Source organism: Mauremys reevesii, linkage group 3 (genome assembly GCF_016161935.1).
Source record: "Mauremys reevesii isolate NIE-2019 linkage group 3, ASM1616193v1, whole genome shotgun sequence".
Taxonomy (NCBI): Eukaryota; Metazoa; Chordata; order Testudines; family Geoemydidae; genus Mauremys; species Mauremys reevesii.
The window spans coordinates 43,708,227-43,731,210 of NC_052625.1; the positions used below are offsets into that span (position 1 = coordinate 43,708,227).

Sequence of the window (22,984 nt, forward strand, 5' to 3'; positions counted from 1 at the left end):
CTCTTGACTCCGCGTCTCCTTGATCCCAACAGCTCCCTCCATTTCATGTGTGTTTTCGTTCAATAATAACTGCTGTGGCTGGTCTCAGAAGAAGAGGAGTCTTTCAGACAGCGTGAGCTCTTTCTAAGGGCTTTATGGATCAGTACCATAATCTTGAATGGGACTTGGCAGCGAACAGGAAGCAAACACAGCCTGTAGCATTCCCACATAACCTGATTTGATCAGCTATTTCCTCCTCATGACCTACCTCACCACATCATGCGCCCGTTTCTTACTGAACGTTTTACTGAGAACCGGGTCGAGTTTCTAGCTCTCTGCATCTAGGCCAGCAACAGCAGGAAACAGCCAAACAACAAGGAGGTGTTTTAGTAACTGCCATTATTTAGGTATCCTTTGGAGCAGTCATGGGACTTCCCATGACACAACATGCTCACGGTTGCAGAGCTGGTCTGGGTAAACCCTACTCCATTTCTGGAACTATATGTAAATAGCAACAGCAAAGATTCTTGAATGGAAAAATCCTAGTAACTGATTCAGTCCATCCCTGGAGGTAATGCACAGGTGTTCCCAGTACTATATTCCTAGTGCTTTGTCCAGTCTCATTTTAAATGTCTCTGGGGCTAGGAGACAGGTAGTGGGTAGAGGAATTTCTATAATAAAGTGGGGTGTGTTCATTTGCATGTGATTACCCACAATGCTGCCCAGAGATTATTGATAGCAGGTCTGAGATCTAAGCTGTAGGAATACATGGAAAGGTTTGGGTGAGCTTGTGGCTGTACCGAGTTCTTTTCGGCAGCCTGGCTTAATTATCAAAAGAATTTTACTTTTTAAAAACATTAAACAGTTTATTTTAATATTAAACATGAAAGCTCTGAAAGTAAACCAGTAATAAATCAAGCCAGAAACTAGGATTTCAGCCTCTAAACAGGGAGACACCACACTATCAGCGTCAAAGCTGATGTGTCTGCTCAGCCAGACAGTCACTATTGGCTCAGAAATGCCTCTTTTAACGCAGCGTTATTTTCAAATCCGGTCCACAATTTACACCTCTCCTCATGCACCCCTCTGGGCTGATGTATGGCTGTGTATGGAGGCAAAGACTGTTTAGCAGCGTCTCCAATAATACAACCACTTTCATTTATGTTTTGTTTTTAGTCTTGGCAAACTCTCTTCCTGGTGAAGATCAATGATGATGCCAGTGCACAAACAATGAAATAAACCCTCCTGAGCCAGATTGACTTCTGTTATATTAGAATCAACAGTGAAGGAATCCAGTGCCTGCTTAACAGAATAGAACCAATTTTGTTAGGGAAAGGAATGTGATTTTCAAGTTTGTAAGGAAGCATTCTGAGTAGAGGGGGGAGAGTGAAAAACTATTACACAATAAATGCAATAGCCCTTGGGATCATGCTGCCTGATGTGCACTATTGCTACCTGTCTAATCCAGCACTAAGGGAGTTGGTGTCTAGTGATCGGAGTATAGGACACAGAGACAGGATGGTATTGTGGATAAGGCACTGATCTAGGTCTCAAGAGAGCTAGGTCAGTTCCCAGCACTGGCCTGGACAAGTCACTTCATCTCTTTGCATCCCCATTCTCCAAATGTAAAAATAGGAACAATGCTTCCTTTCCCCTACCTTTTTTTCCTGTCTTGTCTATTTGGATTGCAATATCTGTAGGGCAAGACTACCTTACTCTGGCTAGGTACTGCGGTTAGCACAATGAGGCCTGCTCTTGATTGGCTCCTCTGGATGCTAATGTTCTGCAGAAGTGAGGCAGGAGCCTCTAAGTTCTATTGTTGCTTCTCACACTGTTTACAGTGCTGTAGCCACATCACCTACTTTCTCTGCCCGGTGGCACTCATTTGACAGTAGTAGACACTAAAGGTGACTTAGGTCGGCATGAAGGACCTGGTAGTGTAGACACATACATTAACAGGTCGACTTAAGGCGGCGTCTATCAACCTAACTCTGTAGTGTAGACCAGGCCTAAGTATCTACGTCCCTGGGCACTATGAGGATTAATTTATGTTTCAATGTGCACTCTGACATCCTTCAATGAATAGTGCTAAGTAGGTGTAAAATACTGTGTTAGCTGTAAAAAGCCTAATTAAAAAAAAATCACACTAGGTGATATTTATCTTTTGACAGAGTCAAACAAGATTAATTTATAAACACAATGGAAATCCTGTTTGATGGTAAAGATGGTGTTACAGAATTGGTAACTTTGGTGAAAAACAGCACTCACAAAAAGTTCCAGTCACACACTCAGACAAGGAGGTATTACTTTGAATGGAAAAGCTACCAAACACTCTGGTGCTGGAAAGGTTAGAACCACATGCAATATCTTTATCAATTACTGCATGCAGTGAAGCAGATAGCTGAATTTCAGTTACATAAGAGGTACAGCGGACTTTTACATTCTCCCCCTCAATATTTCACTAATGCCCTATCATTTTTACATTGTTTCTCGACCTAGCAGAAGCCGTGTATTTTGCCCAACATTAAACAAACACACAAACAATTTAACCGTGTGTGATCAGTTAGGGGGCTAGGCAAGTGGCATTTTCAATACAAGTTTTAACTATGAATAGAGAGGAGTATCTGACATTTGACTATGTCAAGTAAGGTAAATGCTCAAGCCTTACCATAGATTTTACCCCTTAACAGGCAGTGTGCACTGAATGAGAACCAACCAGTTTAGTGCCTAGAAGCACTCAGCACAGTGTGGTTATATTGATAGACTTTATGGTGCCATTTCCAGTGCTTTAAAAGCATTGCCTTCACATTTTCTGCACTAGGTGCCATTTTACACTAGTAAATAATGGGTCAATAGGTCAGATCTTTACATGGTAAGATAAAGAAAAACAATTTCAGGTCCCTAAAGGTCAAGTCTCTGACCACAGAGGTTACTCTAGCATGCTAGAATCCCGAGGGGTAACTGAAGAACAAAAATTGGTTTGAAACATGCTCCATTACTGCCAGGGCTGGTGTCAGTCGATTGGGGGCCCTACGTAGGAATATTTGGGGGGGCTGCCCCACACACAACACATACTAATTAATAGCCCCCCTCTCCTCTTGAGCTGATCAGGGCCCTAAGCAATTGTTTAGTCTGCTTATGCCTATTGCTAGCTCTGAGTACTACAGCAATTTGATGTGATTTATGTTACATGAAGCTCTGATGTGCTGTAAGAGACTGGAAGGCAGGTACATCTCAAGATTTCTCTTGCTTTTGATTCAGATAAAAGAAATGAGGGAAGTTATCAGAAAGTGGCTCTGCAGTGAATACATCAGAGAAATTGTTTGATGGCAGCTTCTTCTTGCAAACACATTGTCCAGGTAAAGTTGCCCTGGTCAATGGGAACTTGGTTTATCAGTTTTATGAGTCCTAGCCTGTGACAGAAGGCTGGGAACCAACAGCTGAGCCAGCACTCTGGTCACCTAAACACCAATTAATTTTCCCCAGGATGGACCTGGCAGGGCCAAATTAATGGATTAGAAGGGTTGCAGGAGGACTACCAAGAGAAATGGTCTGTTAGCACAGGAAGTATAAGGCAGCACAGGAAGGAAGGGGGAGTGAGGAGAGAGAGGCAGGAAGGAGAGATTTCTGGGTAGAGACATCTCTTCCAAGGAGAGACTGAAACTAAATAACATGGTGTACGGATTGGTAAGGTAGGGGAACAGCAAGTGTAAACAAAACACCCCAGCACAGTTTAACAACTGAAGGCCTCAGAGTCTGTGTAGACAGATCAGACAGGAGCAGGATGTCACCCAGTGATATAGCCATATTAGTTTGGCCTTCCTGAGACAAACTGAAGTTAGGCATATGTATTTTACGGGGATGAAAGGCAGTGGGTTTAGGATTTAACAAGACACTGGGTTAAAATCACAGCTAGATAATCCTCAGCTATGTCAATTTATAGCAGCTGAGAATGTGACCCACTATGACCCTTCCTTCACTTTCTCCACCCTCTGCTCCCACACAATGGTTTGGAGCAGTTCATAAATCACTACGTGGTCTATGCTGCAAACACTACAGGCCTACTGCACGTTGCTACCTGTGGTTCTGCTGAAGTCAACTGGGCAAAATTCACCTGGTGCAGAGGGCAAACACAAGCCCCATCCCCATTTCAGTGATTTTAACCCTGTAGAAATTGGAGGGGTGGGGGAGGGACTTCACCCTATAGAAAGCACTATATTTATTTATATGCATGTGCACAGTCTGGCCCCAAGTCACTCTTTTGGGCTTATATACTGTTCTGTGTACTACCTGAGTGCCTTCTTGTGCATTGAGAGATGTACAATGGGAAAAATAATTTCATTGAAATTTAATAAGCAGATAGCATTATTGGTGAAATTCACTCTACCCACATACAGCCAGGCACCAGGTTGTACACAAATGAAAAGCACAGCATCCAGGAAGGTGAAATCCATCCCCCAACACAATAGCCACGACTTCAGCATATGTTCTGGCATATCAGTCACAGCTCCTCTGAACCACTTGGGAGAATCCCAGCGCTTCCTAATCACAGAGCCTGTGACCCGTCCCTTGGCCAACCCCTTCCCTGGCGTACCCGGAGCCGGCACAGAAATCCCTTTAGGAGGAGACTCCCCTCTATAGCTGCAGCCCATCCCACCTCACACAATGCTTCAGCGTGGTCTGTAAGTGGCACAAAGGTCCTTGCTCAGACCTGCACACCAGGAGAACGTCTGTATCTGCTTATGGGTGAGAGTGATTACAGTAAGATCCCTTCCTAGACCAAATAAATAAATAAAATAAATAAATAAATAAAAGAACCCTCCATATGCAGCTGAAGAAAAGCTATGCAGGTTTCTGTTAGCAGAAGGGAATCTTCCTCATTAAACTCCAGTAAAACTACTAAATAGTATATTTTGCTTGATGTGTTTAATCCTGGAACTCTTATGTCTTTGCTCCTAAGCGTCTAGGCCAGTCTTTACCACTACAGCAATCTTCCTTTGAGGCGGCACCACCGCATACTGGAGAGTATCCATTTACTGTACAAAAATGCCTTTCTCGCTGTTCAAATTTGGACACAAACTTAGGCATGTAAAGTTACAGTCTTACAAACCTAATACATAGTTGTTTCAGCTGCAAGGGAAGCAATGGAATAAAAGACAAACCTGCCCCTGCATTGTTCATAACCCAAATCCTAGAGCTTGTGTTAAGGTGTGGGAAGCAGGAAATGAAACTGACTAGAAGTCACAAATGAAATGTACTCATCCATTTTCATTTTCACACAGAGGAAGGTAAAAAGCAAAACACACACTTCAAAGAGTGAAGAGTAAATTAGACTTTTAAAGCCATTTGAGTGTTAATCTAATGGTATTATTCAGAACAGAATATGTTGGGCCAGATTCTCAGCTGCTGTAAATCTGCACAGCTCCCTTGACATCAATGCAGCCACATCATTGCTTTAATTTTCCTTAAACATTCAGAACATTGACACCGCTGCAAATCCAGCTCTAATGAAATAATGGCATTAAACTGTTCAAGCTTTTTCCTGAAGTTACTGTAAACCTGTGTGTTGGCTCTGGTAGACTTAGGTTTACAAATTACCTTCAGTGGGCCAACTTCTCCCCTCAAATCCACCATGCCCCTCCACTGGGTTTCACCAGCATAACTGTGAGGAAAATTTGGTCTCTCTGTGCCCGAAATTTTAACTGCTTGCACTTCATCACTCGACTTTCTGCAGTTACAGTTCTATAAAGCACTATCTTAAATAACCTGTATATGTTTCCACATATATATGCTGCAAAATTAAGACCCCAGCATACAGTGCTATGAAATCTTCTCCAAACCTTAAAGTTCAGTGAAGAGTAGTGCTCCTGCATACGTATTTAGAGAAAAAGTACCAACACACGCTAACATGAAGGCAGAATACAGACTCACTGTCTTTAGTATACATCATAGACTGCTAGAGGCTATGTCAGTCTTGTGAGCCAGCGTAGGCTCACAGCCATCCTGTACTAGCACTGTGATGGTATGAACTTGCCTACAATGACCCCTTTTTTTTTTTTTAAGTGCTGCCAAGTAAATATTGACATCAGGTCACTGTGTTTGAGACTGTGGTGTCAGCAGTCTAAGACAACCCAGATTACATTATTAAAGGACTTCCATCTATTGACTATACACCTGCTCCTGCTTCCATTTAAAAAAAAAATCAAGGGTTTAGGATCAGGACATAAATCTCCCAAAACTGGAATGTGAACAGAGATGGGATTTCCATTCGCAAAGCCATCATGTATGAAATGCACGTCAACATGCTGATTAGTCCCCAATACCCACTTATGATACATCTGAAAATTTTCCTTTGTATTCCTTGTTTCCAGCTGGTAAGTTACATTTAAAAGGAGCTACGAATACGTTAATTAACTGTGGAGCTAGTCTACGCTTTTCAAACAAAAATGTTTAATGGCCTTTTTCTAAAACAAATTTTCATTTTTTCCAAAATATTCTGTTTATTTAGTAACAAAAATAGATTTAATTATTCTGTCTTCCCTATTTCAGTGGCTACAAGGGGGAAAAGGCAACAAAAAGAGCAAAAACAGGTTAAAAAAGGTAGAAAATGGGAGGAATATAATTTATTTTTTTTAAAAAGTGTTCAAAGGCAAAACTTTGTTGTGAAAAGTTTCAGGGGAAAAACTGTCCTTTTCAAAACCTGCTGAATGAAAGTTAATTTGAAAGTTTCCACATTTTTCATGCAATATTCACCATTGTTTGATCTGCTCTACTTCAATATTTATCCAATATTCATTTTCCAAATAAGCAACTGCTGTATTTACACAGGACTAGTATGTGATCACCCTGCGGGTGCAGGGGAGAAAGGGTTGTCTGCAGAGCTGGGCCTTGGTCAGCAGCCACCACTCTCCAGCCCCCCAGCTCTGAAGGCAGCAGCACAGAAGTAAAGTGGCATGGTACGATATTGACATCCTTACTTCTGCACTGCTGCTGGTGGGTTGCTGCCTTCAGAGCTGGATGGCCGGAGAATGGCGGCTGCTGACTGAGGCCCAGCTCTGCAGATAGCAGTGCAGAAGTAAGGGTGGCAATACCATATCATGCCACCCTTACTTCTGCGCTGCTACTGGTGGCGGCTCTGCCTTCAGAGCTGGGCTCCTAGCCAGCAGCCGCTCTCTGGCTGCCCATCTCTGAAGGCAGTGCCGCCACCGGAAGTAAGGGTAGTAGTACTGCAAACTCCCCCTCCCCCCCACACACACACTTACGTTGTGACCTCCCCTCCCCCCACACACACCCCTACCTCTTTTTTGGGTCAGGACCCCTTTCAATTACAACACCATGAAATTTCAGATTTAAATAGCTGAAATCATGACATTTAGGATTTTTTTAATCCTATGACCATGAAATTGACCAAAATGGACTGTGAATTTGGTAGGGCCCTATTTATTACCCTTCAGTGGCTTATGTGAAGTGATTCAGTCTCTCAGATGGCTACACCACAGCTGGCACTAATTGGCAGAGACCAAGAACCAACTATGCAAAGAGAATGGATTACCCTTTTCCATTGAGCTGGTTCCTGTAGGTCAAGGCTGAAGTGCATTGGTGAGACAAAGTAGGGAAGGTTACATTACAATAAGTACAATACAGGCTGGTGCAAAGCGGTGATCGCCTCCCCATTAAATGCTATAGTCAGTGGAGGTTCTTGCCTGGGAGCCCAATGAATTTAAACGGGAAGCAGCTGCTAGAAGGGTTCTCTGTCAGGGATCTTTCACTAGGGACAGATTCCCTCACTGATCTGACAGAGCCCAAATTTGTTTAACACCTAGCTACAAAGCTAATCTTTTTAACTGGCTATTTGGGACAGAGTTGGGTTGGTGGATTGCAAGTTGGAGCCTCCGTAGGTTCGTATTTAGAGAGGTCAGGGTGGGTGGGTGGCTTTTGTTTTCATGGGGATAGTCCATGTAGTATTATTTATTGAATTCTAATGTTGACATGCTGAAGTATTGTTCTGGAAGCTGAAGTAGTTGTAATATTACCGGTGCGAGCAAGTGAAGGCCTCAATCCTGCAATCTGATGCATGTGGGCAGACCCCTAAACCCTTGACTTGGCTGGGACTCTGTATGGGCGAAAGGGTTTGCCCTTATGGATCAGACTGCAGAATCAGGTATTAGCGTTAATTTAATAAGACTGCAGTCTCCCAGGCTAGCAAACTGGCAGCTTTCACTGGTATTAAAAACACCCACCACCACCACCACTCCCCCACACCACACTCCCCCCCCCCCGCCAAAAAAAAAAAAACCAACTTACTGTTCTTTTTGTACATCAAGATTTCAAAGGAATTCATTTCGTAGTTCTCAAACGTTTGTCGCACCTTGTCAATTGTGTCTTTGTCTGTCAGCTCCCCATACATAAAACTGCAAACAAACCAAGGAATTCAAGTAAGATATTAGAGAGACGTACAAAGCTGTTTGTTTACTGCGTGAAAGAGGGCCTAGACGAAAAGTGCCCTTGTTTGATGGTGTCCTATTATTTCACCTGCAAAGCATAACTGACAGATGCATCCTAGGGAAATTAAAGAGAAAAATGGAACAAACAGACTTTTTTTCTCAAGCAACAAACACAACACTACAAGTTATTTAATAGAAAGTAAATCTGCACTCAAATACCTGCAGGTGCTGCTTTTTTGCATAACTTCTGCTCTGTGATATCCTGATAGCTTGCAAAATCCATCATTGCTGTATACAATGGGCCAATCCACTATCTGGGCATTACCCAAGACAAAATTAGTATCTGTTTGAAAGAACACATCGGTTAGACAGTTAGATAGCTCTGTGGCTGCAGTCCTATATATATTTATCTGTTTGGGGCCCAATCCCACTCACTTTACTCACATAGTGTATTCCTACTGAAGTCAACAGGATTATTTGCAGATTAAATTCACTTTACTGGCATAAAGCCGGAGTGATTGGATTTTATGCAGGTAAAATATAGGGTATGGGGAGGTGAATCTCATCCCCAATCCAGGCCTAACATATGGATTACAACACTGCTCCTCTTTCCCCTCTCTCCTCCCCTCTCCATCCCCCCGCCATTCACCAATCCAGCTCCACCGACTGGATAAGTGGCCAAGACCTCCGTGCAACTGTTGTCTGGCATGTGCTCTGAATTTGGATTCAGTGGTCCCTCCTATTGCCTTCACCCTTTGCTGTTGTCAATTCTGACCTATCTGGGACTGATGCAAACACCTTCCATAGCATACAGGGCCCAGAGCCCCACTAGCAGACTGAACATGGTGCTTAAAAGCAGGGCCAGATTTACACTTTTACACCTGTAGGCACAGCATCTTCAGTGCTCCCCCCCCCCAAACAGGTGACCCTTGTGTTGCACCCAGTTTTAGAGAGGCCAGGCACCCCTAGGCATGGGCCTACTGTGCCTAATTGGAAATCCAGCCCTGTTTAAGGGCCTTGTGCTGGCCATCCATGCCAGGGTGAATTTCACCCAGCAGGAATATAGTGAGCAGGATTCAAGCCTTAATGCTTACTACTGCTTTTGTAGAACTGATGTTTCATTTACATAATTAGCCCTATGACTATTGTACATACAGCCAGATTCTCCACTGCTTTGGACCTTGCACAGCCAGCCGCATCTGCACAAAGGGAGATCAAAACATGACGCTCCACTCACTCATGCAGAGGAATCTAATTTGCTCTCATTTTAGCACTGACTTCTCACAGGTATCAGTGATGACACAAGGAGCCAGGCAGGGAAGAATCAGGCCCACCACCATTATGAAGGGTGGCTAGACACCCAAGTGAATTTAAACAAAGAACAAAAAGGGTTATCTAGGTCTCCATGTTTGTATTTAAAGCACACTCTGGCCGATAATGTATTTATGGCAGTCATCAATGATTCCTGAAAGTGAAAGACTAAAGACAATTAAACTATTAATTGTGGAGAGGGTGAGGATTTTTTCCTTTTCAAAAATTTTGTAGCAAGCATAAAATGGGTTTAAATAAAAAAAAAAGCCTTTATCCATTTACTTTCATTGCCCAATCCTACTGGCAATAGGAGAAGTATCTGTATACACACTTTATAGTGAAATGTGCTGGTAATATATCTACAGGACATCTTAACTGCTTTGTTTCTCACAACCATTTTAAATACCATGGTTTTTCTTAGTCAAAACAGCTTGCTCCAGAAGCAACACATATATTTTACCCCTTACTATGATAAGTTGTTTCTTCTCATTGTTTTTGCCTGAATCATGTACTTTTGAGATTTATTTTTTTTAATCTACGAACACCGCACTGTAGCTTGTCAGGATGCATTTTTAAAAAATGCACCAGGAAACAAAAAGCAGCAGTGAAATATGCAAATATGAACTTCAGGTCACATTGTGTCCCAACCTCAATGATTCTGATGACTTTGCCCATCCATTTTAGTTTGACTATCATCTCCTTGTCCCAAAAAGGAAATTCTACTCCCAGAGCTGTGTACAGGGGCTCCTATTAATTTATAGGTGGCTCCCCCGAAGCATCTGAGCACAGAACCTGGCTCCAGACAGGGGCGGCTCCAGGCCCCAGCACGCCAAGCGCGTGCTTGGGGCGGCATGCCGCTGGGGGCGCTCTGCCGGTCGGGTGGCAGGCGGCTCCGGTGGACCGGCGAAGCGCCCCCAGCAGCGTGCCGCTGTACTTGGGGCAGCGAAACCGCTAGAGCCGCCCCTGGCTCCAGATAACAAGTTCTAGAACTAGAGACCTGAATTTATCTATAGCTATCTTAGGTACTTCCATGGCACCCCCATGACGGTCATATCTGAGAGCTTCACAGTCACGATACCCGTTTTACAGATGAGGAGCTAAGTGACTTGCCCAAGGTCACAGGAAGTCAGTGATGGAACAGGGAACTGAACCCAGGTCTACCAAGTCTCAGGTCAGCACCACAATCACTGGATGATCCATCCTTTCCTTTCCTTTTCCAGCTCTATTGCCCCACTCCATTAGTGCTCACAAGGTGAGAAGTCCGTCTGTTGGTGAAGAGCCCACACAAAGCCTGCACACCACAGAAACCCAGAGTACCCCATCGTGAGGATGTGTGCCACGCTGCCATGCAAGGAGATCCTTGGAGCCCCATGTGCACCAACCTGGTCAGCTTTGTACTGGCTGTAGATATGGGGGTGCAGAAAGAGAGCTGGAAGCAGGCTACACACAGGGCTCCTGGATATTTGCCTGTGTGGATCCAGTGGCCAGAAAGCATGTCACAGGCAGCAGAGGGGGAGAGCTGCTCCCCAGCATCCTAAGTTGGGAGAGGGGGGTTCCATCTCACCAAACCCTGCTTGTTTCCACAGTCTGTGGGCTAGGTGGGTTCACCCTTATAGAAGAGAATGGAGTGTCACAGAAAAATATGAATTACTCTGCTTTCTACTGTACAGCCCTCCTCTCCGCATGCCACCTGCCACAGAGTGGGTTTGCGGCCATTTGGGGCCCGCTCTTGCTGCCTTTCCATGTGTGTAACCCAGCAGGCATCTCAGTTGTTGGGTGTCTTGCCTTTGCAGATCACTGCAGGGATAGGGCCCAAAATAGGGAATCCTACGTATCACCTGCCCAGCACAATTCCTTCTGATCAGTAGTCCCCCAGGCAGAAGAGCTGTGGTCAGCTAACATCCCCAATGCAACAAACAGTCAGTGCTCAGTTGCACTGATTTGACTTTACCAGCTGTATCTTGTCAAAGACTTGTCAGAAACTTAATCAGTTAAGCAGTCACTACTTTGCATAAGAAGATATCAAACATCTACTGAAGCAAGCCTTGCCTTCCCGGCTGCAGGGGCACCCGCCCTGGAGGCAGTGGCACTGCTGTGGAGCTGCCATACAACAGGAAGGAAGGACTCCCTCGTAGACCCCCATGCAACATGTTACAGCCCCTTAGGGACTTCCCAGAGGGCATGGGAGGCCAGGAAAAGAATAGGCAAGAGGAAGGATGTGATTAGACAAAAAACACAGGCCATGCCTCTTCACAGAGGGTGTGTGAAAATACTCACAGGAGCTGCTGAAGCCCTGAGGCTACAGTAGTGGCCAGTTCTTTGAGGCTTTCTTCCCCACCACCCAAGGAGATCTCCCAGACTGGTTACTTGGGCTGCTCCCAGAGACAAGATTTACCCCATTATATGGATTTGTGGCACCATTTCCAAACATGACTAGACAGATGAGGACACATATTACACACGAAGTCCTAGCCCGGATGCACAGGGCTGTCCAGAGGGGGGGCAAGTGGGACAATTTGCCCCAGGCCCTGCAGGGGCCCCCACGAGAATGTCAGAGGCTCCCTCTGGCCCCAGCCCTGCCTCCGGCCCCGCCTCCGCCTTCCCCCATCCCCCGGCGCCTCAGCATGCCGCATCCAGGAGTGGCCCTGGACAGAGCTAAAGCGGGATGGCTCGGGCGGGGCCTGAGCTCCTCCTGCTCAGAGCCATGTGATAAGGGGGCTGGGCTGCGAGCTCAGGTCCCGTGGAGCCAGGCTGCTGCAGCGCTGTCTAGGGCCACTCCTGGATGCGGCGCACTGAGGCTCCGGGAGAGGGGGGAGGCAGGGGTAAGCGGCATGGTAAGAGGGCCGGGGGGGTTGGATAAGGGGCAGTCAGGGGACTGGGACGGGGCTGTGGTTGGGGGGGGGGGGGGCAGGGGATGGGGAGCTGGATCGTGGGCATTCTGGGGGTCTGTCAGGACTCGTCAGGGGGTGGATCGAGGTGGGGGCCGTCAGGGGACGGGGAGCAGGGGTTGTGAGGGGTGGGGTCCCAGGGGTGGTTGAGGGGGTTTTGGGGGGGCAGTCAGGGGACAAGGAGGGGGCAGAGGTTCTGGGGGGCAGTCAGGGGATGGGGAGCTGGATCGTGGGCATTCTGGGGGTCTGTCAGAATTTGGCGGGGGGTGGACAGGCCTCGGGGTGGTCAGGATGGGTCATGGATTCTGAGGGGGGCAGTTGGGGGGCACGAAGTGGGTGGGAGTTGGGTAGGGGGCAGGGCCAGGCTGTTTTGGGGAGGCCCAGCCTTCCCTACCCCAAAGCTCATTCAGCAGTTTGAGGCTTGCAGACAGCTATTTAGCACAAAGAGCCAAGCTGTTATCTTTTCCCTTAGGGCTACCATCCCTTTCACTTCTCAAATGTGACATTATAGTCTACATTTAATTTCAGTGCCATTGGGAGTCTCATGTCAGAAGAGGGTAGCTTCATTTAAAATTAGCCACTTTAGAGTAACAGTGATAGAGCCAAGAGAGCCATGGGGGAGGGATCACATGAGAAGAGCAATATCCTACACCACCTACCTCCTTCCCAACCCTACCAAGGGAGACCCCCCTCCCCTGCATTCCCTGAGGCTCCAGAGGGGTTAATTCAGTGGTTCTCAAACTTTTGTATTGGTGACCCCTTTCACATAGCAAACCTCTGAGTGTGACCCCCCCCCCTTATAAATTAAAAACACTTTTATATATTTAACACTATTATAAATGCTGGAGGCAAAGCAGGGTTTGAGGTGGAGGCTGACAGCTCGCGACCCCCAGTTTGAGACCCCCTTGGGTTAATTTAATTTTAGCACCATGTCCATTCACATGTATGTGCTATTTTGAGCATTTCAGTTTTCACAACATAGGCTCATCGCAGATTCTGGAACAAGCTCAAATGCTCAGTTTGTGGAGTATGTACATAAGCTATACTAAAGACAAACCCACAGTAACCATCTCCAGTATGTGAGGGACTCCATGGAGCCAGTCTCTAGGAAACAGATAAATTCATAGAGGTTAAGTCCATTAGTGGCTATTAGTCAGAATAGGTAAGGAATGGTGTCCCTAGCCTCTGTTTGTCAGAGGGTGGAGATGGATGGCAGGAGAGAGATCACTTGATCATTACTTGTTAGGTTCACTCCCGCTGGGGCACCTGGCATTGGCCACTGTCGGTAGACAGGATATTGAGCTGGATGCACCTTTGGTCTGACCCAGTATGGCCATTCTTATGTTCTAACCTAAATTAACCCAAAATTATGGAGACAGATGTGAGTCAAGGAAGCCAGCAGAGTATCAGAAACCTGGAAAAATCTCTGACTGGATGGGCTCAGGCATTTGGTCACAAGCAGAGGTGATTCAAAAGATTTGGATTTTTTTTAAGCAGAATTTTGTTATTGTATCTTTAAACAATCAAGCACAGGAAGCAGCAAATATTTGGCCACAACTTCTGAACCCCCAAACCATGTTTAGGTTTTGGCAGACTAATTTCAGCTTTTCAATTAAAAAAACCACAACGAATTTTGAAGGAAAGCAGACATTGTCCGTGATTTTTTTCTGCTTTTTAAAAACCCCTAGTTTTCGATCCAAAAAAAGTTTTGACGGAAAAATATTTGTCCAATGCTTTTAATGAGCTTTAGTGCCTTTTAGCACTAGCTGATGCTGAGAATCAGTGATACCTTATAAAGGTGACTTGAAAAGAAGTTCTCAAAACTGGGTTTGTGCTGAGATGCGGAAGGTTTTTAAATGTTTATTTTCCCCGAGGCATCCTAGGGGGCGGCAAGTGGGGCAATTTGCCCCAGGCCCCGCAGGGGCCCCCACGAGAATATAGTATTCTATAGTATTGCAACTTTTTTTTATGAAATTGCTTTGCCCCAGGCCACCTGAATCCTCTGGGGGGCCCAGCGGATGCATCACAACGTTTGTGAAATGGAGCTCTCAAATCCCAAGAGGACAGGGGCCCAATTCTCCAGTCTGGTTGAGGAGCGCTCAGCAGGAGTCAAGACCTGACAGCAAAAGTGCCCCCAAGCCACCCTTCCCTGCCCCCACTCCCAGTCCTAGAGCTGGCTGGGTACCAATCCAATCCACAGCATAGAATAGAGTGGCTCATTTCTGCCAGCTTCCCCCAGGAACCATTAGTGCAGGTGGACGAAGGGTGTCCCAGTCATACCTTTTTTAAGGCATCATACCCTCGAGTCTATGCCAGTGACCAGGAAGGGAGGAAACATAGGAAGCACTATGCCTGGGCGGGGAAGAAGAAGAATCCTCCTCTGGCTATTTAAGCTGTGTTTAGGGCTGTTCTGCACTGGGGAAGCGGTGCCAAATATATTGGTGGATCAGGCCCAGGGTGTTACCACAATATTAATTTGGCCACATAGCATTCCCTACACATCACTCCAGTGCCATAGAGGGGCTGTGCAGGAGCAGCACCTAACTGGGCAAGAATACCCCTGGCACAGCATAGGCTGTAAGATCCCTAACACTGCCCCCTTGTGATCTCCAAAAGAGGTGGAACAGGGAGCACTATGGGGATTCTGGGTTGAGCTACAAGCCACAGGCAGTCTGGAACATCCTGAATCCATAGGGAACAAAGCTCTTGGAGATGCAACCCAAGATTAGACCCAGTCTCCTCCTGTTTCTACAACTGAGCTTATAAATTCTTCTACACAATGAGATGCACAGCTATTCATGCAAGCAGATCCATAGAAGTCATCCCATGAAGGTCTGTGGCATCTTGAAGTCAGTAGGACTATTTGCATGATTAAGAACTGCTTGGGTGAATAGGTTATGTAGGATTGGGATTTAAGAGCCCAGGTAACCACTTTGTGGTCACACTCCTATGTATGGGGTACATCACACCACCTCCCCTTGTTATGCCCCAAATTACTATGACAACACTTCATAGATCTTCAGTAGAGTTTGAACCCAGCATTTCAGGTAAAAAAGAGTAACCCTCTTAGCTGATATCTGTAGCAGTCTCTTATCCTATCTGCAGACATAGAACACTTAGCTAGTGTTACATTAGTTAGCTGGCCATTGAACTGCATAGATGGCACGTTACAACCAATGGCAGAGTGCAACATGCTTTGGGATGTTATGGAGGCCAAATGCATAACTGGGTTCAAAAAAAAAAAAAAAAAGAGTGAGATAAGTTCATGGAGGATAGGTCCATCAATGGCTATTAGCCAAGATGGTGAGGGATGCAACCCCATGCTTTAGGTGTCTGTACACCTCTGACAGCCAGAAGCTGGGACTGGATGACAAGGGATGGATCACTCAATAAATTGACCTGTTCTGTTCATTTCCTCTGAAGCATCTGACACCAGCCAATGTCAGAAGACAGGATGCGGGATGGACAGACAACTGGTCTGACCCAGTGTGTCCATTCTTGTGTTTTCACGTCACTGAAATAGGTGTAACATGCTACCCGCTCCCTTGCTGAAATTAACAAAGGGTCCTGTGAAAAAAATAGTATGTAACAATCATGTAATTAACTACACCAAAAAGCATAAACATAAGGGGAGTAAGTTTAGGTTTCCCAGGCAATCTTAGTTCTGGTACTTCCAAATTTGTGGAACACTTGACTTTGCAACCTGAATATTTTTTTTAAATATAGTATTTTGGTTTTCTTTTTTTGATAGCAAATGTAGTTATAGAACTATAGTACTCCCTTGTAAATACATCTCTCTCAAAACCTCTACAATCAGAGAGTTTACACTCACAGTTTGCATTAGTGATTCCCACAGAGCAATTATTTACTTGATCATTTTAATTCAGGGCTATCCCTGAATTGGGCAGACTTTTGCTCTCAGTGGTGTAAATCAGGAGCAACTATCAAGGTCAATGGGGATATATTGGTGTAATACCAATGTGAGATAAGAATAAGGCCCAACATCTAGACAACTTTGTAAGGAAATACATTCTTGGAATTCTTTACAAAAGATGAATGTAACTATTTCTTTGAGCACAAGGAGCTTAGAGCCTAAACTTCAGATGCAGAGTAGGGGGACACACCCACTAATCACAATTTTTTTGTCTGAATAAGAAGTGCAGTATTGGGCCCTCAAGAAAATATTAATCTGTTAAAATGCAAACAGCAACTTATACTGCTATATAGGTATTGAGGTAGCAGAGTAAAGCCAATGGGATAACATGCTGTTCTCATATCCAGGCTATTCCACTGAGATCAAGGGAGTTGCACAGATGCACATTTTGGCTCAGTATCTATTGAGCTGATTTCTTGGGTGGGAATGGGTTGATATTTAAAAATCATCGCATTATGTGACCTGATTTGCCATATTAAAATGAATCTTCCGTGCTGAGTAATGAAATCTGTGGCCATTGTAATGTAAGTCCTCAATTCTCTGGCTCTATTTTCAGATACAGCCTGGTTCTACAGTTCAAAACGATGCATTATAAAGACCTAAATATGGCCATTTGTATGTATATATTAAGGTTCACATAATAAAACACACACTTTACTGAGACAAAAAGGGTTTTAAAAACTCTACAGTTGCTAGGGCATGAGCAAAGCTTCAGTGCAGTACACACATTTCAATGCTGCATTCTAAGCCTACTATTTGCACATAGAGCACAGTGCACAGACTGAAAAGAATTGCAGAAGATGCATTTCATCATACTTACCACAAAAAAAACAAAGGAGACACTAACTAAAACAACTTCAAGTGACTCAGTTTGAACAATTGCACAAAAATGAAAGCTACTTTCAGCCAGCAGTTCACACAGAGATTAATAGTTCCATGCCAACATTTGTTATTTTACATTGCTATAATAAATATTTCACAATAGACCTCTATCACCAGAAGAGTGTCAACGGCAAACAGCAACACATCCCACCAACAGTGATAACCCTCACTCTTTTGAGAATTATGTATCTTCAGAAAGAGAGTCAAATATCAAATTAAGTCTACAAAAAAATTTTAAAGAAACACTTTTGCAAACCATTTTTCCTCTTTGTAAATTAACAGAAATTGGTACAGAACAATGGAGGAGTAATGGCTGAAATGGACAGAATGCATGGAAGCTGTCATGTGTATATTGTACATAGCATCATTCTGTACCTGTCTGTCTATGAGATAATGTCCAGACTGAAAGTTAAAAAAAGAAAGCATGTTAAAGCAAATGTGGCATCTAGAATGAAGTATCTTTCCAAAATTAAAAATTTATCAGTCAATAAAATTAATGTTAAAACTTCACCCTATACAAATCTGCAAAAGCCATATAATGTACTATTTTGTTTTAAAGAGAACAAAGATAATAATGTTTAACAGTTGGACTTCATTTAATTGTTTGTTTTTCCCTTTCTGGTCCTAAAAAGAAACCCAGTGAAGATCCTGTTTTGGGGTAGGTTATTTATATAGGTCTTCTGACAATTTAAAATAAACCACTTGATTTATTGATATTTTCAGCCATCAAGAGCTTTAAAAGCATTTGACCAGAGCTAATTTTATGCAGAATCTTAATGGTATGCATTACAAAAATGCATTAACAAAGTTCTCTAGCAAACAGGTTTCATTAAGATTTGTTTTATGATCTTGTTCTAGGATTTAATACAGAGATTGATTGATGGATGAGTTGAATTACTACCGTGGAACTTTTTGGGCGTACAGAACATTAATTTTAAAATGCATATCTAGCAGCCTTATAATTTATTCTTTTTTTCTTACTAGATCAGGTCATACATTTCCAAACACTATAAAAATTAGAAGCTCTTAGCTTAGTAATAACTAGCAAGGAAAAATTTCAGTACTCAAATTGGGCAAAATATTGGGATAACATTAGCTTATTAGAGAAGTAAAAAAAGTTATGTTGCAAACTCTAGGTCTGTACTGCTCCCAATGAAGTTAATAAAAGCGTTTTGCCATTGACTTCAAAAGGAGCGAGACCAAGAAAGAAAAAAAAGCATTGTTTCTTCACATTGGCCCCAATTCAGCAAGGTACATGAACATGTTCTTACTTTTAAGCAGCTGAATAGTCCTGGTGAAGCATTCTCAGATGCTTAAATACTTTGATGAATCAGAGCCACTGAAATTAGGCCCAACCTAAAGACCCTACCTAAGCAAAAACTCCCATTGGATGGAATCTTGCCCGCACAGTCTTGCAGGATTGGATACTTAAGGAATGTCAGCTTTATGCATTTGCCTTTAATAAATGTGTAGCACATTAGTTTGTGTATCAGATGCCTACTTTGTTTAGGTGAAATTCACTTTGCCTGATGCAAGTGAAGTGACGGGGATGGGAGGGAGGTAAAATTCACTTCCCAGCCAAAACCACTCTGCAGATGCTACTACAATTTATGAGGTGAAATAGCAGCCTTCTGTGCCATTTCTTCAGGGTGTTAGGTCCCGGCAGCCACATAATTGACAACTTCACTGTCCCCAGTGCCACCTCTGCATTGGCCTATGTGGGGTTAGCATAAAGACCTCTGAAAACAATGGCGTTATAGTGCCTTGAACCAGTATAAAGGAGTGGAAAAACAAGTGGTCTGTGTCTGCTCTAGATTTCCCATCAGTCCCTCTAGAAGCTTTAACTGGTGTAGACATTAACTTTGTTCATTCCAGCAATGTGTGTATCAGACATGCTCACTGAAATGCACGGCAATATGCACCTGAACCTCAGTCATGCTGGAATGAAATTCACAAGCAGCACAAGACATATGCACCCATTTACATTCTCAAAAAGCAGCTTAAATGGCACAACGTCTATATGCCAGCCAGCGGCCGCTCCAGGCACCAGCGCTCCAAGCGCGTGTCTGGGGCGGCAAGCTGCGGGGGGCGCCCTGACGGTCCCTACGAGGGCGGCAGTCAGGCAGCCTTCGGCGCCTTGCCTGTGGGAGGTCCGCTGGCCCCGCGGCTTCCACGTGCCTGACTGCCGTGCTTGGGGTGGCAAAAAAGCTAGAGCTACCTCTCGTGCCACCCCCACTGCACAGAATGAATTTCACCTGCTAATGGTGGGGAGACACTGCAGAATCTGCAAATTCATGAATTTTGATAAACAGATACATGACAAAAAAAAGAAAAATACAATGGACCCCAAAATATACTCTGTTCATTTATTTTGAAAACCACAGTTTAATTTATGAAAAACACTTAATAGTTATTTATCTGAATTACAATGCACTTAGGAGCCCCAGTCAGGAACCGGGACTCCATTGTGCCAGGCATTGTACAAACAATAAACAAGAACAGTCACTGCCCCCAAAGATCTTACTATCTAAGTAAATATCACATAGTATAGGAAGTTATTTGCATAACTTCTAAAAGGAAGTCCAAGCCACATTGTCAGGTTAAGATCTTTTTTCTTGTTTCCTATGATACTAAGAACAATTTAGATTATTATAATGCAAAAACAGTTTAGAAATCCAATTAGTTTTTTCCACTCTTTAGGCTATTTCCTGTTACATTTCTCTCAGATTGAACAGAACATAGCCTGGCCAGTTTCATTTTTTATCTTGCTAGTTAATTTCTCTTACAGGCCTCAGTGTATGGCACAATGTTGGAAGGTCTGGTTTGCAGACAGTAAAATGGAATGCTTGTTTGATTTTTTAAAACTATTTCCACTGGAATTAATGATAGAATTGTTTCCACGATTGTGTCATTCAGGATTTGTAAGAGGGTTTTTTTTTTTTAAATTAAAAAAATCTAAATTTAGGACCAAATTTGATTGGACACTGTGGAGTCAGACCTTTCTGAGCAGGGAGGTTGAGAGATTTGTCTGATTCACAATGTGAGAATTAGCTCTGAACCCTTCAAGAGGAATCCACATAGGTTACTAGCGTCAATAGGATTCTACTCACGATATCCCTTAGCAGGATGGGTCTTGGTGATGTTCTGCAGTACCAAGGAAAAAGGCCTATTCTATTAAATATGGCATAATCAACAGGGCTGTTTTTCCCTCCCAGAGTACAACCCACAAGGGAAGTCTCTGTGAGGCTCCTCTCAGGGAGAGCCCTCTACACTCTTCCTTCAAGAGATATAGGATTTGCCCCTGAACCTGATCAAACCCCAGTGAGCAAAGCAGATCTCATGGGATCCACAGAAATGGCCAACTTCACAGAGACCCTGTGCTTCCAAACCCTCTCTTCTCTCCTCCAGATTCTCTTACTATTCCACTCCATTAAAGCAGTGCTACTAGGGGCCTGGCCATGGGAAGTAGACACCACAGAAGAGATATTAGAGCCCCAGGCTATATTATTTTTTCCAGGGAATTTTCCTGAAGGGTACAAGGTGCTTTTCCGGGGCCCCACATCTGCCCTCCCACACCCAAACTGTTCCCCCTTCCTCCAGGTGAAACCTAAACCTGCAGAGCATCCTCTCTGAGGTCCAGAGGAGGATGGGAAGGGAGAAATGGTGCCACAGAAGTGACTGAGCTATCCATCAGCACAGGACTGAGGAGATCCACAAGTGAAGGGTCTCCTGTATCTGTGGATCTAAGAGAGACTATCCAGGGCCATGCTATTTTCTCCTGATTTGGTGCATTAGCTCAAAAAAGGTCTGTGCAGACCAAAAACGTCTCAGTGTCTCATCGTCTCTACTAATTAATTGTACTAACAACTTGACCCAAATTAAATCTTCTATGTGGTCTGATAACATTAACAGCCTGTTTGTGGGGGAAAAGTTACCTGTGCATGAATGTAAGTGCTTTTATAATGTGCTTTGATATGAATACCTCATTACTAAAACACACAAAACAGCCCCCTATTTGAAAGACACTTAACTGATTTTTACCAAAGTTTACCCTCTTGAAGCCTGTATTGGCATTCCTAGTCCATCCAAACCTCCCAGTGATGTCAGTGGAAAATCTGAGTGTGCTGGAATTGTAGGACTGGGCCCAGATCCTCAGATACAGTGAGCAAGGATAGATGCCCCCCTAAGCCATCTTTCACCTACCCAGCAGTCCCAGAATCAGGGGAATAGAAAGAACCTTCTATATGTCTTAGAGCAGTGCCTGGGCTGCTCTAAGTTACTTCCATTAAAGTGGCCCCCCTCTCAGCACTCCATGACCTGTTCATTATTTGTATTACAGTCGTACCTCAAGACCCCAACCAAAACCAAAGCCAGATTGTGCTAGGCCCCAGTTTGAGGCAGCTTTGGCTCAAAAGGGACTTAGGCAGAACCAAGAGTCTGGACCTTGATGTAGAAAATTTTGGCGCATCCTTTTCAAACAAAAAGATAAGATACATCTATGTTATTGCCTAAACATTATCTTAAACAAGAATTGTTTATTTTATTCTATAGGCATTTGAAGCAAAATTGTTATAGAAAAGAAAACACATGAGTATTTGGTGCATCTCTCTTATTTAATGTGTTATTTAGCACCATATTATTGTACATTGAGAAGTCTATAAGTAGTTGGTAAAATATTTATATATGGGTAGATTCATGGGTATTGGAGCAGAATTTTGATACTCAGGTAGGTATGCCAGTGTCTTTCAGCATATAAACAGATTGACCTTGAGCTAAAACTAAATTATAGCAGATTAGAAATATGGCATTATCAATCTTTGTTTGCATAGTACATGTAGCTCAAAGGTTTGAAGCCCTTGCTCCTCACACTGGTCTTAGGGGGTTGTATGATCTGAGCCGAGATCTGGAATAGATCTTCTTTAATATTTTGTTTAGCTTTGTCATCATCTGCACAAGTTCTTTTACCGTTTTACTGTTACTTTTATTGTTAATATTCAGAAGTGTCTGCACTCTATTGAAATTCAATAGTCATTAGACAATAGGACTTGATTCTGCAGCCTTTACAAGGCAAAACTCCCTCTGACCTCAATGAGAATTTTGCCTGAGTAAGGATTGCAAAACTCAGGCCTATAATTCTGTAAACTTAAAGGATTTTTTCTCTAGATTATTGATAAAGCATTAAAATATCATTTTATAAAAATTAGTTGCCTATAACATACTGCACCATTTGAATGGAGTGCACTGGCTGCAGACCAAGATGATAGCTGTGATACTGTTATAGAATGCTGTATACCATAGGGATATTGTGTTACCGCAGGAAAAACATGAATATGACATTAGCAATATCCATCAGCAGCCTAGTGATTTCTTCCGTACTGAACTATTTTACAGCATAGGCAATTTTCCACCCCACAGGGTGTTCTGGCCTTTTTAGCTTTTTTCACTTCTTCAGAACAAAAAACAAACAAAAAAAAAACTTCTGTTCACCAAGCCTGACTAAGTCCTATGCACAACATTTATTTTTCTAACTATACATGGGTAGTTCA

The 22,984-nt window shown here is 43.6% G+C and overlaps 1 protein-coding gene across 11 annotated transcripts in view; it reads right to left on the reverse strand.

Moving 5' to 3' along the window:
* The window catches only part of KCNH1 (potassium voltage-gated channel subfamily H member 1), a 347,125-nt gene that overhangs the window by 316,696 nt on the left and 7,445 nt on the right, over positions 1–22,984 (reverse strand). For all 11 annotated transcript variants that reach the window (XM_039531620.1, XM_039531621.1, XM_039531617.1 and 8 more), the window contains exons 2-3: positions 8,643–8,766; positions 8,284–8,390 (exon numbers count right to left, since the gene is read on the reverse strand). In XM_039531620.1, coding sequence (XP_039387554.1) covers positions 8,284–8,390; positions 8,643–8,665 — 130 coding nt within the window. In that variant the 5' untranslated portion in view covers positions 8,666–8,766. The remainder of the gene's footprint in view (positions 1–8,283; positions 8,391–8,642; positions 8,767–22,984) is intronic.